Raw genomic sequence first — 15765 nt, forward strand, 5'->3', positions numbered from 1 at the left:
CCCTGCAAGCCTGCAGAAAGGGAGATGGCAATGGGGGACCGAGAGGTATCTGTTTCTCTGCTGTTGGGCAGGACCTGTGTTCTTGAGTCTCATGAATATCTGGTGGAAGTCTGTGCAGAAGAGCATGGGAGCAGGCATGAGTCTTCCTTGTTTCTGTGGCTCCTAGAGGGTCTGTACTCTTATCCTAGCCCACATTTTGCCTTTAGCAGTTTGTTAAAAACCTTGCTGAATTCTTTTTACCCAAATGGCATGTGATATCACTTCCTCCTGGGCTCTGCCATAGGTGAGCCAGCTTTCACTCCCCATCTCTCCTTGGAAGGGCCTGACTTAAAGATTTCAGAATAATTGGTTGCCCTGAGACCTGATCTTTGATGGGTTCAAAAAAAGTGATGGGCCGGGCGCGGTGGCTTACCCCTGTAATCCCAGCAGTTTGGGAGGCTGAGGGGGGCGGATCACTTGAGGTCAGGGGTTCAAGACTAGCCTGGCGAACATGGTGAAACCCCGTCTCTACTAAAAAGACAAAATATTAGTCGGGTATGGTGGCAGCCACCTGTAATCCCAGCTTCTCGGGAGGCTGAGGCAGGAGAATTGCTTGAACCTAGGAGGTGGAGGTTGCAGTGAGCAAAGATTGAGCCATTGCACTCCAGCCTGGTGACAGAGCGAGACTCCATCTCAAAAAAAAAAAAAAAAAAGATGATTTTATAATTTATCTTTGACACTTTCCAGCTTTCTATATCCTAGCAGAAACAGAAATCCCAACAATTTGGGTGGAAGGAGGGTGAGGATCAAAAAACTACCTACGTGGTATTATGCTTATATAAAACCTGGGTGATGAAATAATCTGTATACCAAACCCCTGTGAAACCACTGCAGTTCACCTATATAATTAACATGCATAACGCACATGTACCCCTGAACCCAAAATAAAAGTTAAAAAAAAAAGTCCCAACAATTTGATTATGTATGCATTCTTGTTCCTTTGTTTTTCCTGCCAGGGATCTCTTGAGCTCCTGGGATCTGTTGGTTTATGGTGTTTGTCAAATAAACACCATATCAAATAAAAATTAGGAAATTTTTCAGACATCATCTCTTCAACGATTTTTCTACTCTCTACTTGTTTTCTGAGACTTCCAATCAATGACATATATATTAGACTGTACAGGGAACTGGAGTTCTGATCTTTTGTATTTTCATCCTTTTTTCCTTTTCTTTCATCCTTTTTTTTCTTTCTGCTTTCCCTTCCCTTCTTCCCTTCTGATATATACTCAGTAGTGGCGCTGCTGGATGATAAGGTATTTCTAGTTTTAATTTTTTTAGGAAGCTTCCCACTGTTTTCCATAGTGGTCATACTAATACACATTCTTACAAATAGTGTACAAAGGCTCCCTTTTTTCCACATCATTGTTAACACTTGTTATCTTTTATCTTTTTTAATAGCCACTGTAAAAGGTGTGAGGTAATATTTCATTGTGGTTTTAATTTTAATTTTAATTTTTTTTTTTTTTTTTTGAGATGGTGTCTTGCTCCTGGCACAAGCTGGAGTGCAGTAGCACGATCTCGGCTCACTGCAACCTCCACCTCCCAGGTTCAAGCGATTCTACTTCCTCAGCCTCCTGAGTAGCTGGGATTAAAGGCATGTGCCACCACGCCCTCAGCCTCCCGAGTAGCTGGGATTAAAGGCATGTGCCACCACGCCTGGCTAATTTTTTGTATTTTTAGTAGAGACGGGGTTTCGCCATGTTGTTCAGGTTGGTCTTGAACTCCTAACCTCAGGTGATCCACTCGCCTTGACCTCCCAAAGTGCTGGGATTACAGGCGTGAGCCACCATGCCCAGCCTGTTTTTTTTTTCTTTAATATTTCTGGCCTACAAATGACTCCATTTGCTCATTTTTTTAATGCAGTGTATGAAAGTTTCAGGTCTTCTGCATTTTCACCTGCATTTGGTATGGTCAGTCTTTTTTATTTTGGCCATTTCAGTGGATATGTAGTGGTATTTCTTTGTAGTTTTAATTTGCATTCCCTAATGAGTAATGATGTCTGCCATCTTTTCTTTTGTGTACACATTTGTGTGTGCACCTGCCTTCTGTATATTTTCTTCGGGAAGTGTCTGTTCAGACCTTTTCTGTATTTACAAAATTGGGTTGTTTATTTTCTTACTACTGAATTTGAGAGTTCTTTGTATATTTCAGATATGAATTCCTTTCTTTCTTTTTTTTGTTGGAGATAGGGTCTTGCTCTGCCACCCAGGCTGGAATACAGTGGCACAATCACGACTCACTGTAGCCTCAACCTCCTGGGCTCAAGCGATCCTCCCACCTCAGCCTCCTTAGGAGCTGGGACCATAGGCATACGCCACCACATCTGGCTAATTAAGAAATTTTTGTTTTTTTTTTTTAAGAGATGGGGCCTCACCACATTGTCCAGGCTGGTCTCAAACTTCTGGGCTCAAGTGATCCTCCTGCCTCAGCCTCCTAACTTGCTGGGATTACAGGCATGATCTACCACGTCCAGCTGACTCTGACTCTTTTTTTTTTTTTTTTTTTAAACTCTCCCAGGTTGTCAAGAGATGGATATGAATCTTTTATTAGATCTGTGCTTTGCAAAGATTTTCTCCCAGTCTGTGGCTTATCTTTTCATTCTTTTAACAGTATCTTTTGAGGAGCAGAAAATTCTAATTTTCATGAATGCCAGTTTATCAGAAAACTTTTTTAAGGCCTGTGCTTTTGGTTTCCTATGTTGAAAATCTTTGTCTAACCCAAGATCAGTCTCCTATGTTTTCTTCCAGAAGTTTTATATAGTGTTAGGTTTTACATTTAGGTCTGTGATCCATGTTGAGTCAATTTTTATATAATGCATGAAGTATGGATCCAAGTTCACTTATTAGCATTTGGATGTCCAGTTGTTCCAGCACCATTTGTTATTCTATTTATTTATTTATTTATTTATTTATTTATTTATTTTGAGATGGAGTCTCGCTGTGTTGCCAAGTTGGAGTGCAGTGGCGGATCTCAGCTCACTGCAACCTCCGCCTCCAGGGTTCAAGCCATTCTCCTGCCTCAGCCTCCTGAGTAGCAGGGACTACAGGCACCTGCCACCACGCCCGGATAATTTTTTGTATTTTTAGTAGAGACAGGGTTTCACCGTGTTAGCCAGGATAGTCTCGATCTCCTGACCTCGTGATCCTCCTGCCTCGTCCTCCCAAAGTGCTGGGATTACAAACGTGAGCCATCGTGCCCCGCCTTAATTTTTATCTTTTAAGCCCCACCCTCAGAAGCAACCGTTCATGAAAAAGGCCGTCTTTTCTCTGCGGCATTGCTTTTGAACCTTTGTCAAAAATCATGGAACATATATGTGTGAATTTATTTTTGGACTCTTTATTCTATTCCATTGATCTCTTTTTCTATCTTTACCCCAATACCACACTGTCTTGATTACTGTAGCTTTATAATAATTCTTGAAATCAGGTAGTGTTGGCCCTCCACCTTTGTTCTTCATTTTCAAAGTTGTTTTTGCTATTCTGACTTCCTTGCATTTCCATGTGAACTTTACAGTCAGCTGTTGATTTCTATAAAAAAGCCTACTGGGAGTTTTGACTGGGGTTGTTTTAGAGCTATCATTCAATGTGGGAGTGCTGAGATTTTAGTGATATTGAGTCTTCTGACCTATGAGCAAGCTATATCACTTCATGTTTGTCTCACAATTTTGCTCAGCAATATTATGTAGTCAGTTGATAGGTCTCTCACATGTTTGTGAGATTTATTCTTAATGCTTAATATTTTTTCTGCTGTTGTGAATGGTGTTTTATTTTTCAGGTTTAATTAACTCACTTTGTTGTTCTTGTGTAAAAACTCTATATGGTGGTCATGGTTAGAGCCCAGGTCCTCTGCATGGAGACTTTAGAGTGGGGTTTTTTTTTTTTTTTTTTTTTTTTTGAGATGGGATTTTGCTCCTGTTGCCCAGGCTAGAGTGCAGTGGCTCAATCTTGGCTCACCACAACCTCCACCTCCCGGGTTCAAGTGATTCTTCTGCCTCAGCCTCCCACGTAGTTGGGATTACAGGCGCCCACTACCATGCCCGTCTAATTTTTGTATTTTTAGTAGAGATGGGGTTTCACCATGTTGGCCAGGCTGGTCTCGAACTCCTGACCTCATGATCTGCCTGCCTTGGCTTCCCAAAGTGCTGGGATTACAGGTGTGAGCCACCGCACCCAGCCTAGTGTAGGTTTTTATAAGATGGTCAGTGAATTTCTATTAGGTGAGATAGCTGCAGGTCTTAGAGGTGGCACTGAAGATGGCCTTTGCAAAGTTGCCCAAGATGGCACTGCAGCCCCTGGCTAAGCGGCAGCAGTTGTATCCCATCCGCCCCAGCTTCATGGGCACAGGGGCTGAGATAGTATCAAGTAGGTCGGGGTGTGGGATGAAGTCCCCTTGCACAGAGCCTCAGCATCCTGTGACTTTTCAAGGAACAGTGTGGGGCTGCTAATGTTGTGCCCCCCTCTGGAGTCCCTCCTCATGGGACATTAGAGAGGTTGGCCAGGATAATGGTCTCACGGTGGCAGTGGCTACCTCCTTGGAGCACTTAACACCTAGACTGACATGACTGTCATAGTCCCTGATGGTAACAGATGGCTTTAAGCTCATCTGCTGGACAGATCTGCTTTTGCATAGGCATAAGGGCTATCCCCAGGAAAAAGTCAGTGATCTCAGTCAGATTCCTTGATGGGCAGGAAGAAGAGAGGAATCTCCTCTAGGAACTTCATCTTCATGTCCTTGACCTGAGTATTTCCTTGGCTGATGGATAAATTACTGGTTGTAAGGAGAAAACATTTTTGGAAGTGTAGTGTTTATGTGGAGTTTTTTTTCGATGGCTGATTGCCAGTTGTTTACCTCCTTCAGTCTTATAGTAGCCTGTCTCAAGGCAGGTTATCGGTGGTGTGATTTTCATTAAATGGTCCCCTTTGGTCTGACTCTTGACAGGTACTGGAGGCACAAAGAAGGCATCAGAAGGAGAAATCTGGCATCATACCTACCTCACCGACGCCCTACACTTACAACAAGGTACAGGAAGAGATATTTCTCTTCATTTGACAGATGCAGCCCCTCTCCTTTAGTGAGGTATTTGTGGCCCTCTGGGAGTGTGGCCAATTCCTTTCTCACCCCTTAATATTCCTGCCCCAAAGAAGCAGCCAGACTCGCAGAAAAGTATTTGGAATTCAAGTTTTTGTTTGATGAAATATCAGATAAGGTTCAGCCAGACTCGCAGAAAAGTATTTGGAATTCAAGTTTTTGTTTAATGAAATATCAAATAAAGTTTGTACCCAATTAGCTTTTGCAGTGGTAATTAGGGACCGTGATCATCAGTCAGGTTATTTTTTTGACTGTCCATATGGTCCACTGGCCACACTGAAAACATATGGTTGGCTTGTGTTTTTGAGGTGGAGGCCATTTCTGAGACACAGACGCTAGAGAACACTTTGTGGTCATTTATGGCACCATTCTTTGTTACCCCATAAAATACCCAGCTTAGAACAGTATCTGATACACACACATAGCAAGGGCTCCTAAGTGTTACTTGGTAATATTACGGTTCTTAATCTGTAGCCCACATTTTTTTTTGTTTTTTTTGAGACAGAGTCTTGCCCTGTCACCCAGGCTGGAGTACAGTGGTGTGATCTCAGCTCACTGCAACCTCCACCTCCTGTGCTCAAACGATTCTCCTGCCTCAGCCTCCTAGGTAGCTGAGATGATGGGTGCTGCCACCACACTCAGCTAATTTTTGTATTTTTAGTAGAGTCGGGGTTTCTCCATGTTGGCCAAGCTGATCTCAAACTCCTGACCTCAAGTGATCCGCCCGCCTCGGCCTCCCAAAGTGCTGGGATTACAGGCGTGAGCCACCGCACCCAGCCTGTAGCCCACATATTGATCCTGTCCTTTAGTTTTTTTTTTTTTTTTGAGACAGAGTCTCACCCTGTCGCCCAGGCTGGAGTGCAGTTGCACAATCTCGGCTCACTGCAACCTCCGCCTCCCTGGTTCAAGCAATTCTCTTGCCTCAGCCTCCCAAGTAGCTGGGATTACAGGCGCCCGCCACCACGCCTGGCTAATGTTTTGTATTTTTAGGAGAGACGAGGATTCACCATGTTGGCCAGGTTGGTCCTGAATTCCTGACCTCAGGTGATCCACTCGCCTCAGCCTCACAAAGAGCTGGGATTACAGGCGTGAGCCACCGTGCCCAGCCGATCCTATCTGTTTTAAAGCACAAGAGGTTTAGGGCCTCTAGAAATAGGCCCTGGAGTCACTGAGTAAGTAGATCAGAAAAAAGATGCTACTTGGGGACTTGAGGCTAGATATAGATGACAGAAGGGGCTGAGAATGGTAAAAAGGCAGTAGGCTGGGCTCCACTACTCTTAATCTATGTGACATTGGTGAGGTCACTTGGTTTCACTCTTGACAGAGGACCTGAGAGATGACATGATCTCTGCAGTATTAGTTCCCTTTCTGGAAAGTGAGGGATTGAAGGTCCCTTTCCACCCTTGTAATTTTATTCTGTGATTCTGTTCTACAGCATGGGCTGTGTCATCCACAAATATCTACTAGTATAATGTGAAAACATGGGCAGGCCTGGCACGGTGGCTCACGCCTGTAATCCCAGCACTTTGGGAGGCCGAGGTGGGTGGATCACGAGGTCAGGAGATCGAGACCATCCTGGCCAATGGGGTGAAACCCCTTCTCTACTAAAAATAACAAAAAATTAGCCGGGTTTGGTGGCGGGCGCCTGTAGTCCCAGCTACTTGGGAGACTGAGGCATGAGAATCGCTTGAACCCAGGAGGCAGTGGTTGCAGTGAGCTGAGATCGCGCCACTGCACTCCAACCTGGTGACAGAGCGAGACTCCGTTTCAAAGAAAGAAAACACAGGCGAGAGTACCTGAGACACCCCGTTATTCAGCCTTTATGCAGAGCACCGCACAGCTGTGGTGTGAGGGGGAGTGTGGGGCCCCAGTGGCAGGCTCACGGGGCTGCCATCTTAGGCAGGCACCTCTTTTATCTCGCTGTTCAAGAAAGCCTTGAATTGAAGCCTCTGCAAACCCAGTTTTCAAAGCAAATGGAGCTGCATTTAACTAAAATAGGAGTCCTTTATGCAGTGATTATAGGCCATGGAGTCACCTTACTACCTGCAGACATGGTAGTTGGTAGCAGTTTTCTTTTTTTCACAGTATCTTCCCCCAGAATGGTGTAAGAGCTTGCAAATGGACCTAGTGAGTCCTTCATGGTCAAAGGAATGCGTTTAGACCTTCTGTTCTTCCCTCCAGTCCTCTCCATGATCTGTGTCAAACTGCTTTGGGCCTTTATGAAGTGGCCTGTGCTGTACTGTAGGTGAGCCTACCTGTCTCTTAGTTGCTTTGTTTCTACATAGAGGTTTCACAACCAGCTGGTTTATATTTATTTCTTTTCTGGCTGGGGCAAAGCATCCTATACCTGTACACAGGGATCAGATAGGTGCTTGGGCCTAAAGAGTGAGAATGAAAGTACCTGTACATTTTATCCCAGACTGGCTTTGTATGATGGGATGCATGTATGTAGTATTGGTAGCTTATTGAAAATATGGAGAGAGGCCAGGTGTGGTGACTCATGCCTGTAATCCCAGCACTTTGGGAGGCCAAGGCGGGCAGATCACGAGGTCAGGAGTTCGAGACCAACCTGACCAACATGGTGAAAGCCTGTCTCTACTAAAAAAAAAATACAAAAATTAGCCAGGCAGCGTGGTGGCACATGCCTGTAATCCCAGCTACTCAGGAGGCTGAGGCAGGAGGAATCGCTTGAACCTGGGAGGCGGAGGTTGCAGTGAGCTGAGATTATGCCACTGCACTCCAGCCTGGGCAACAGAGCAAGACTCTGTCTCAAAGAAAAAAGAAAGAAAGAAAGAAAATATGGAGATAAAGACTAGTTCTCTTAAGACTTCCTTCAGCTTTCCTAGTCTCTGTTAAGTGACTCTAGTTTATATCAGCCTATATATTGCAGGGGCTATTCCTGAGCCTGTCATGGGGTGTTTATTTGGGGGCTCTGCTTCTGCTGTGAGTGACCATTTTCTTTTTTGCTTTCAGAGCTGTGACTTGTGGTCCCTAGGGGTGATTATCTATGTGATGCTGTGCGGATACCCTCCTTTTTACTCCAAACACCACAGCCGGACTATCCCAAAGGATATGCGAAGAAAGATCATGACAGGCAGTTTTGAGTTCCCAGAGGAAGAGTGGAGTCAGATCTCAGAGATGGCCAAAGATGTTGTGAGGAAGTGAGTTCACGGGCTGCTGGGCAGGGAGGCCAAGGAGGCCTCCAGGTGGTGGAGCTCAAGGGAATGTGGGTAGAGAAAAGTCACTGGTTTCCTAGGCAGGCTCCTCCCCATTTTAATATCACAGAAATCTCTCTGGAGCCTGAGGTGACTGTTCTCAGTGTCCACACCTTGGTGCGAATGAAGCTTTCCTCCCTCCTGTTGCATCCCTAGACTTTGTCCCCAGGGTGTGAACCCAGGTCCCTCCATAGGCAGTCTCTGCACATTAATTCAAGACCCTAAATTATAAACCTGGTGTGCTGTCCTTCTTACGTGTGAGCTGACATGTCATTTGGGACAGATACAATGCCAGGAGGTGAACTAGGTGCTGAGATGACAAACAGCATCCTTGGATGCTGTGGACATGTGGGTTTGTCAGGCCTGGACCCCACCCTCCACCTTCGCGCTGCCAGTTGGTTGCTTTGAGACGGAGTCTCGCTCTGTTGCCCAGGGTGGAGTGCAGTGGTACAATCTTGGCTCACTGCAACCTCCGCCTCCTGGGTTCAAGTGATTCTCCTGCCTCAGCCTTGGCAGTAGCTGGGATTACAGGAGCCCGCTAACACGCCCAGCTCATTTTTGTATTTTAAGTAGAGATGGGGTTTGACCATGTTGGCCAGGCTGGTCTCAAACTACTGATCTCAAGCGATCTGCCCGCCTCGGCCTTCCCAAGTGCTGGGATTACAGGCGTGTGCCACCGCACCCAGCTGCTCTGGCATATCTTAAGATGGGAAGATTTAGTCAGAATTAGGGCTAGTGAGTGGATGAGGGAGAGTTGATATTCAGAGTCTTTTGGTAGCTGGAGGACTAGGTAAGAAGTCAGGCCTAAATTAGAATATGTTTGTTTTTTCTGCCCACCTGTGTGGGAGGCTGGGTGCCCATGGACTTAGGCACTGCCCCTGTCTTCCCACTGCTGGGTCTTCACTGAGCAGTGTCTCCCTTGTTGGTCTCAGTTTCTTCCTCTATAATGGGATGAAGGTACATGTTTAGGGGCAACACCTGGGAGGTGTCTCCCAACAGTACAGCCATTTCTCCATGGAAATTACTCCCTTTCAAAAATAAGCTTGTCCTGTTGATTAGAGGGTGGGGGTTGGGGGCAGGTTCTGTGTGCTATAAAGAGGGACTGTTTTCTAAAATAGACAAGTACACGTTTTTAGGAATGTGGGTGCAACGATTAAATCACCATCTGTCTTGACATGCTATTTCCTTGCTGTATTCCCGGCTATTTGACCAAAACCTCAATGTCCTGTAAGTAGTTCTTTGCCAGTTTTCTATAGAATACATTTCCTGTCCCTAGAGCAACACTGATTATCTTTTTGGTTTTGGGATCTTCCAGATAATCCTTTCTTTAGAATCTGAAGCCATCTGTTCAGAAGGATCCAGAAGAAGGTGGCAGACAAGCTGAAGGAGCAGTTAGGCATGTTGTCCTGACATTTGTAATGAGAGATGGAGTTGGAAGGAGGGAACGGGCTGAGATGAGCTAGGAACCACATCAGTGGGAATGAACAAGATGGAAAGAAGCATGATCTGAAGGCAGACAGCACAGAAGCAACACCCTGGGCTTAGAAGGAAATGTCATCCCCGTCTCAGAGACTCTAGGTTTTTAGCTTTTGAATGTCTGTGGAATAATGGGCTCATGTCCTGCCATATGGTGACATCTAAGAGTTTTATATTGGGTAGCAACCTGCTTTTCCAGAACCTCATGACCCTTCAACTAATTCTGCAGCCACTGTCAGCCAAAAAGAGCACTCTGAGTTCCTTTTGGAAGTTAAAGCCCATTGTCCTAGAAACCTCAGTGTGGAGATTCAAGGTCTGAGGAACTATAAGCCATATGTAGGATTACCTTATTAAACCCTAGAACTCAAAAGTATCACTGGATTAAGCCCTTTTCTACCATTTTAATCTCACTTTTTCCAGTATACAAAGGACTGCCTCAAGCCATAGTACCCCTAAAAGTGGTTGGAGACTAGAATCCCACCTGTGCTCTGCAGGTGGAAAGCCCAGGCTTGCAGAAGTCAGAAGCAACCAGAGCTGTTTAGAGCCAGGTCCAGGAACTTCCTATGGCCTTTTGGTAGCAACTGTGCATGGCAGCCCTGTTGGCGTTTTCTCCACAGGCTCCTGAAGGTCAAACCGGAGGAGAGACTCACCATCGAGGGAGTGCTGGACCACCCCTGGCTCAATTCCACCGAGGCCCTGGATAATGTGCTGCCTTCTGCTCAGCTGATGATGGACAAGGTTTTGAATGATGTTTACTTTGTTGGCTGAAAAGACTGTGTTGGGAAGGAATGCTGGGGCTTGGCTCAGTGAGGGGTTAAAGGCAAAACAGTGCAGAGTACACGATCCTTCCCAGAGAAACATCTCTGGTTTCCTGAGAGTCAGGATCCAAAATAAGGAATTTTCTTTCGGTAAAAGACCAAATCAAGGCCTGGTGAATATAAACAAAGGGAGCACTCAAAGGAATAGCCTCCATATTTCTGCTACAGGGCTGCGGGCACAGAACAGTTTAAGATACCCTCCCTTTCCCCAAGGGGTTTAAACAAGACTGGCTGGGAAGGCAAGGCCAATAAACATGAAACAAAGAGGGAACATTTCAAATAGCAGAGCTTTGCATGTTAACTTTTTTGTGAATGCTGTGGGAATTCAGAAAAAGAGCACATCTTTGAAGGGATGTAATTTTCCCAAAGAGAAGGCAGAACCCCTCACATGTATTAACTGTCTTCTGTGTTGCAGCATCTGAGTTCTTTCTCATGTTCGGGCATGCGCTGTCCTTGAAGAATTTGAGTAGACAGTGTAAATGCCCATGCGTGGCGAACAGCATAAGCAAAAAAACACATGCAAATACATCATCGGGAAAAATAATTTGGCCTCACTAATGGGAAGTTAATGAGATGGGTGTGGCAGGGCCAGGCTTTGCAAGTGGACAGAGGGGTTTAAGTATTAGTGGGATGCAGCTGAGAGGCCATGGTAGCTTTTTGAGAAGAGATTTGCCACTAGGAAGGTATTTAGAGATAGTCAGACTTGGCGACTCGCAGACTTGCCAGCCTAATACTTCTGCAGTAATCTAGAAGTCGGGGGTGGCTGTGGGAGCAGAAAAGTAGAGGTGAATGAACAGGCTAAATATTTTTGAAGAAAAATTTCTACAGTTTTTCGTGATAGACTAGATATAAGGGGACAATTGTGGCATATCTGGTGATAACATTGACAGATTAGGAAGGAGGCTGGTTTGGGTGAGAGGGAGTCTCTTAGGTTTTAGATATTGTTTGAGATGGCAGAGGAACATTCAAATGAATGAGATTTGTAGGGTGGGACCATAGTGTGGCTGTGAGCTCAAAGCGGTGACACAGACTTGAGTGTTAACAGCTTTGAAGGGGTAGGGTGGAAGTGTTAGACGTCTCTTTCTAAGTTTAGCTGGAGCATGGAAGAAAAAGGAGAACTGGAAAGTACAGTTCTCTGCCTTCTCTTTGATTTGTGGGTGGTTGTCTTCCTGTTGTCCAGAAATGGTTTGGTCATTCAAAAATCCAAAGGGATTACTTAGATCCTGGTTGTCAGCACATAGAGGTTACTCAAGATCTTAAAAATGAGGAGATAAGGCCAGGCATGGTGGCTCATGCCTGTAATCCCAGCAGTTTTGAGAGGCTGAGGCGGGCGGATCACTTGAGGTCAAGAGTTCGAGACTAGCCTGGCCAACATGAGGAAACCCCATCTCTACTGAAAATACAAAAATTAGCTGGGCGTGGTGGCATGCGCCTGTAATCCCAGCTGCTCCGGAGGTTGAGGCAGGAGAATTGCTTGAACCTGGCAGTGGCAGAGGTTGCAGTGAGTCAAGACTGCACCACTGCACTCCAGCCTGGGAGACAGAGCAAGACTGTCTCAAAAAAATTCTTGTTGTGAAAATTCAGGTGGTACAGCAGTGTTAAAAAGTAAAAGTTCCCTTTCATTCCCTGCCACAGTCACACCCCTCAGAGGTGAGGTAATCTATGGCTTGATGTATACTTCCTGATCGTTTTCTGGGATACACACACACACACACACACACACACACACACACATTCTGTCCTTCTTTTAAAATACAAAAATGGAAAAAAAAAAAAAGGGATCATATTCCTATGAAGCCTTCTGATGATTTGGTCTGCCTGTAGTGAGATCATACACTGTTCATAAAAGCACAAACTTCCAGAGTTCCAGACTCCATGACAGCTATTTCTCACTGTAAATTACTTGACTGGTTGTGGCCTCGGTCATGTGGCCTCAGCCTTGGCCATGCCCTCCATGTAAGATGGTCAGGGCTCTGAGCTGTCAGGGCTGAGGTGAATCAATACCGTCTGTAAGGCTTCTTGGGCAGCAGCCTGCTAGCCTTTCTGCTGATGTCCATATGTGCCTCTTTACACTTCCCCTCAGTGGCTTTGAGTGGGGTTCCTGCTGGTATTTCTTACTCGCATTTCTGTCACCCCAGCAGGGAAGAAGGGCTAGTTGTTGTGTGACCTTTGGTTGGCCTGGTGTTTCCTGGTTCCTGCTGATCCATGGGGAAGAGTCCTCTGCCTTATCAAAATATTTCTATTCCTTCAGCATAAGAGTGAAATTACCTTCTTAGTACTTTGAGCTTTTCCTTTCCACTTTCTTAGACTGGCTTTTTAGGTGCCCAGCAATGAATATGAAAAACTGACGGCAGTGTTTGCATTCAGGCAGTGGTTGCAGGAATCCAGCAGGCTCACGCGGAACAGTTGGCCAACATGAGAATCCAGGATCTGAAAGTCAGCCTCAAACCCCTGCACTCAGTGAACAACCCCATTCTGCGGAAGAGGAAGTTACTTGGGTAACTGAGCTTATTTCTTCGATTCTTCTTCATGGCTGGAATGGCTGAGTACTGGGTTCTGAAATTTAAGAAATTTAACTTGCTCAGCTAGGGGTCTTTAGCCTCTGAAGAGGGTGGAGAGGATAAGCTCTTTAAATAGTATCAGGAGTTGGACACTATTGTTATTTTTCTGATACAACTGTTGCCTTATGTTTAGAGTTAAAATCTGTCCAGAGTTGGTTTTTGGGGTCTCACGTTGTCATTACCCTTCCCTCAAACTCTTAAAGCACCAAGCCAAAGGACAGTGTCTATATCCACGACCATGAGAATGGAGCCGAGGATTCCAATGTTGCCTTGGAAAAACTCCGAGATGTGATTGCTCAGTGTATTCTCCCCCAGGCTGGTAAAGGTCACACCATTTACTAATCCTCTGTGTGTCTGTGAGTGTGTGTGTGCAGGGGTGGGTGGGTGTATGCATGCACATGGCAAAAGGAATGGTTTAATTTTGGGTTGTCTGTTTCATCTTGTGTTATAAGAAAAGTACATTATATAAGGTAGTCTATGCCCACTAAAAAGATGGGACAGTGGGAGCTCAGAAATGCAGTTAAGTTCTGCCTCTCCTTTGTTTCTGTGGAATTTCTAGTTTAGACTTAATTGGCAGTGTCAGGTGCAAGCATGCAGTTTTGTGTTTTCTTAGTTTGACAACAAGGGCACAGGTTGGGGGATGGAGAATGGAAAATGTGGGTAGGGTCTGAATCTCATTGCAGGCTGTTCACCATTTCCAGAGCCTTTAGAGTGCAAGGCTGCCATTAGCTCATAAATAAGAGAATACCTCCTTAGTTCAGAAGTGGCTCCTGCTGCTACTCATGTCATGGGCAGAGTGACTTACACGTGGGTCCTTTGGAGTGAGAGCTTTCTTTCGTTATGTTCTCTCTCCACTCATCAGCGGGTGAGGGGCTATTCTCAGCACATAAATGAGATGCTTCATGTACTAGGCCAGAAAACAGTTGGGTTGACCTATCTATCTCCCTAGATTCCTTGGGTTTTAAGAGAACTCATGTAGTGTACCTCAGATAGCTTTCTAAAGTAAGAAGTGAGCTTAGGGGAGAGAAAGTAGCCCACTCTCCCACTTTTTGGTCTTTGGTTGACCAGGTGTCTTTTGTTCACCAATAGAGACTGCCACAGCCTATTTCCCATCCCCCAGTGCTAAGACTCTGGGGCCATCAGTGGATTTGTATAAAGACGTCAGAGTAAAAAAGAGTCCACATACCAGATGAGGTCTACATAATGTAGGGACTAGCAGTAAAGCCCTTGTCTGGTGAAGTTTTGCACATTACAGTCATCATTTTTCAACCAGTTGGACATCACGTCCTTCCATCTCTCACACTAAAACCCCATGATGCTGCAGGAAAAATGCAAATTCCTCTTCATCCTTACCAATAGGAGAGAATGAAGATGAGAAACTGAATGAAGTAATGCAGGAGGCTTGGAAGTATAACCGGGAATGCAAACTCCTAAGAGATACTCTGCAGAGCTTCAGCTGGAATGGTAGGAGCCTTCATCAACTCCCTTCCCCAGGAATGCAGACAAGTGATTATGTTTAGAACATATAGGATCTCTTTGGGGCCTGAGCTGCGGCTGTTTTGAAGTGAAGTGAGGCTGGCTGGAGAGTGAGTGGAGCATTGTGGAATGGGGGTTAGCTCTACATTAACTGCCCAGGCATACCTGGATATCTGGCCCTTTCACTTACTTTCCGGAGTTCAAGTGAATTGTGTATTGCAGATTCAACACTAGAAAGCCCCCATCACACACCACTTGGGTAAAAAAAAAACCCAAATTTCAGAAGTCCTCTCAGATACCAGGACTATTCACCAGGTCATTAAGAAGCAACAGATGCTGAAGGGGAGAAAGAGGACAAAGTGCCAGGGAGTCCACCCTGCTGAACCCGCTGATCTGCTTAGCTTAGAGAAGAACTGTTTCACGAAAGAGGAGAAAGTTTGCCAGATCTACTGCTGGTTAAGTTTTTTTTCCCGAAGCAAATAAGGTAGAGATGAATTTCTTGAACTGCCTTGTTTTTTATGAGGCGGAGTTTCACTCTGTCCCCCAGGCTGGAGTGCAGTGGCGCAATCTTTGTTCATTGCAACCTCTGCCTCCCGGGTTCAAGTGATTCTCCTGCCTCAGCCTCCCGAATAGCTGGGACTACAGGCAAGTGCCACCATGCCCAGCTAATTTTTGTATTTTCAGTAGAGATGGGGTTTCACCATGTTGGCCAGGCTGGTCTTGAACTCCTAGCCTCAAGTGATCCACCTGCCTCAGCCTCCCAAAGTGCTGGGATTACAGGCGTGAGCCTCTGTGCCTGGCTTGAAACTGATTTTAATATTGTCTTTCCAGTTGAGCAAACTGTACTAGACTTATGCTCCAAGATGCTCAGGGAAGGGAGCAAACTGAAGATTTCAATGCCTCACTTGTTTCCGCGTTTGTTTGTTTGTTTGTTTGGTTTTTTTTTTTTTTTGAGATGGAGTCTCCCTCTGTTGCCCAGGCTGGAGTGCAGTGGTGCGATCTTGGCTTACTGCAACCTCCCCGTCCTGGGCTCATGCGATTCTCCCACCTCAGCCTCCCAAGGAACTGGGACTACAGGCACGTACCACCATG

General features: G+C 45.5%; 1 protein-coding gene across 5 annotated transcripts in view; it reads left to right on the forward strand.

Annotated features, from left to right (window-relative positions):
- The window catches only part of MAPKAPK5 (MAPK activated protein kinase 5), a 51320-nt gene that overhangs the window by 33396 nt on the left and 2159 nt on the right, over nt 1–15765 (forward strand). For 3 of the 5 annotated variants that reach the window (XM_004053909.5, XM_063694368.1, XM_063694367.1), the window contains 6 exons: nt 4978–5058; nt 8101–8288; nt 10436–10556; nt 13004–13134; nt 13401–13516; nt 14557–14661. In XM_004053909.5, coding sequence (XP_004053957.1) covers nt 4978–5058; nt 8101–8288; nt 10436–10556; nt 13004–13134; nt 13401–13516; nt 14557–14661 — 742 coding nt within the window. Of the gene's footprint in view, nt 1–4977; nt 5059–8100; nt 8289–10435; nt 10557–13003; nt 13135–13400; nt 13523–14556; nt 14662–15765 lie in introns of all 5 variants that reach the window. The other 2 variants (XM_019038655.4, XM_063694366.1) reach the window with 1 other exon arrangement.

This window comes from Gorilla gorilla, chromosome 10 (assembly GCF_029281585.2).
Source record: "Gorilla gorilla gorilla isolate KB3781 chromosome 10, NHGRI_mGorGor1-v2.1_pri, whole genome shotgun sequence".
Classification (NCBI taxonomy): domain Eukaryota; kingdom Metazoa; phylum Chordata; class Mammalia; order Primates; family Hominidae; genus Gorilla; species Gorilla gorilla.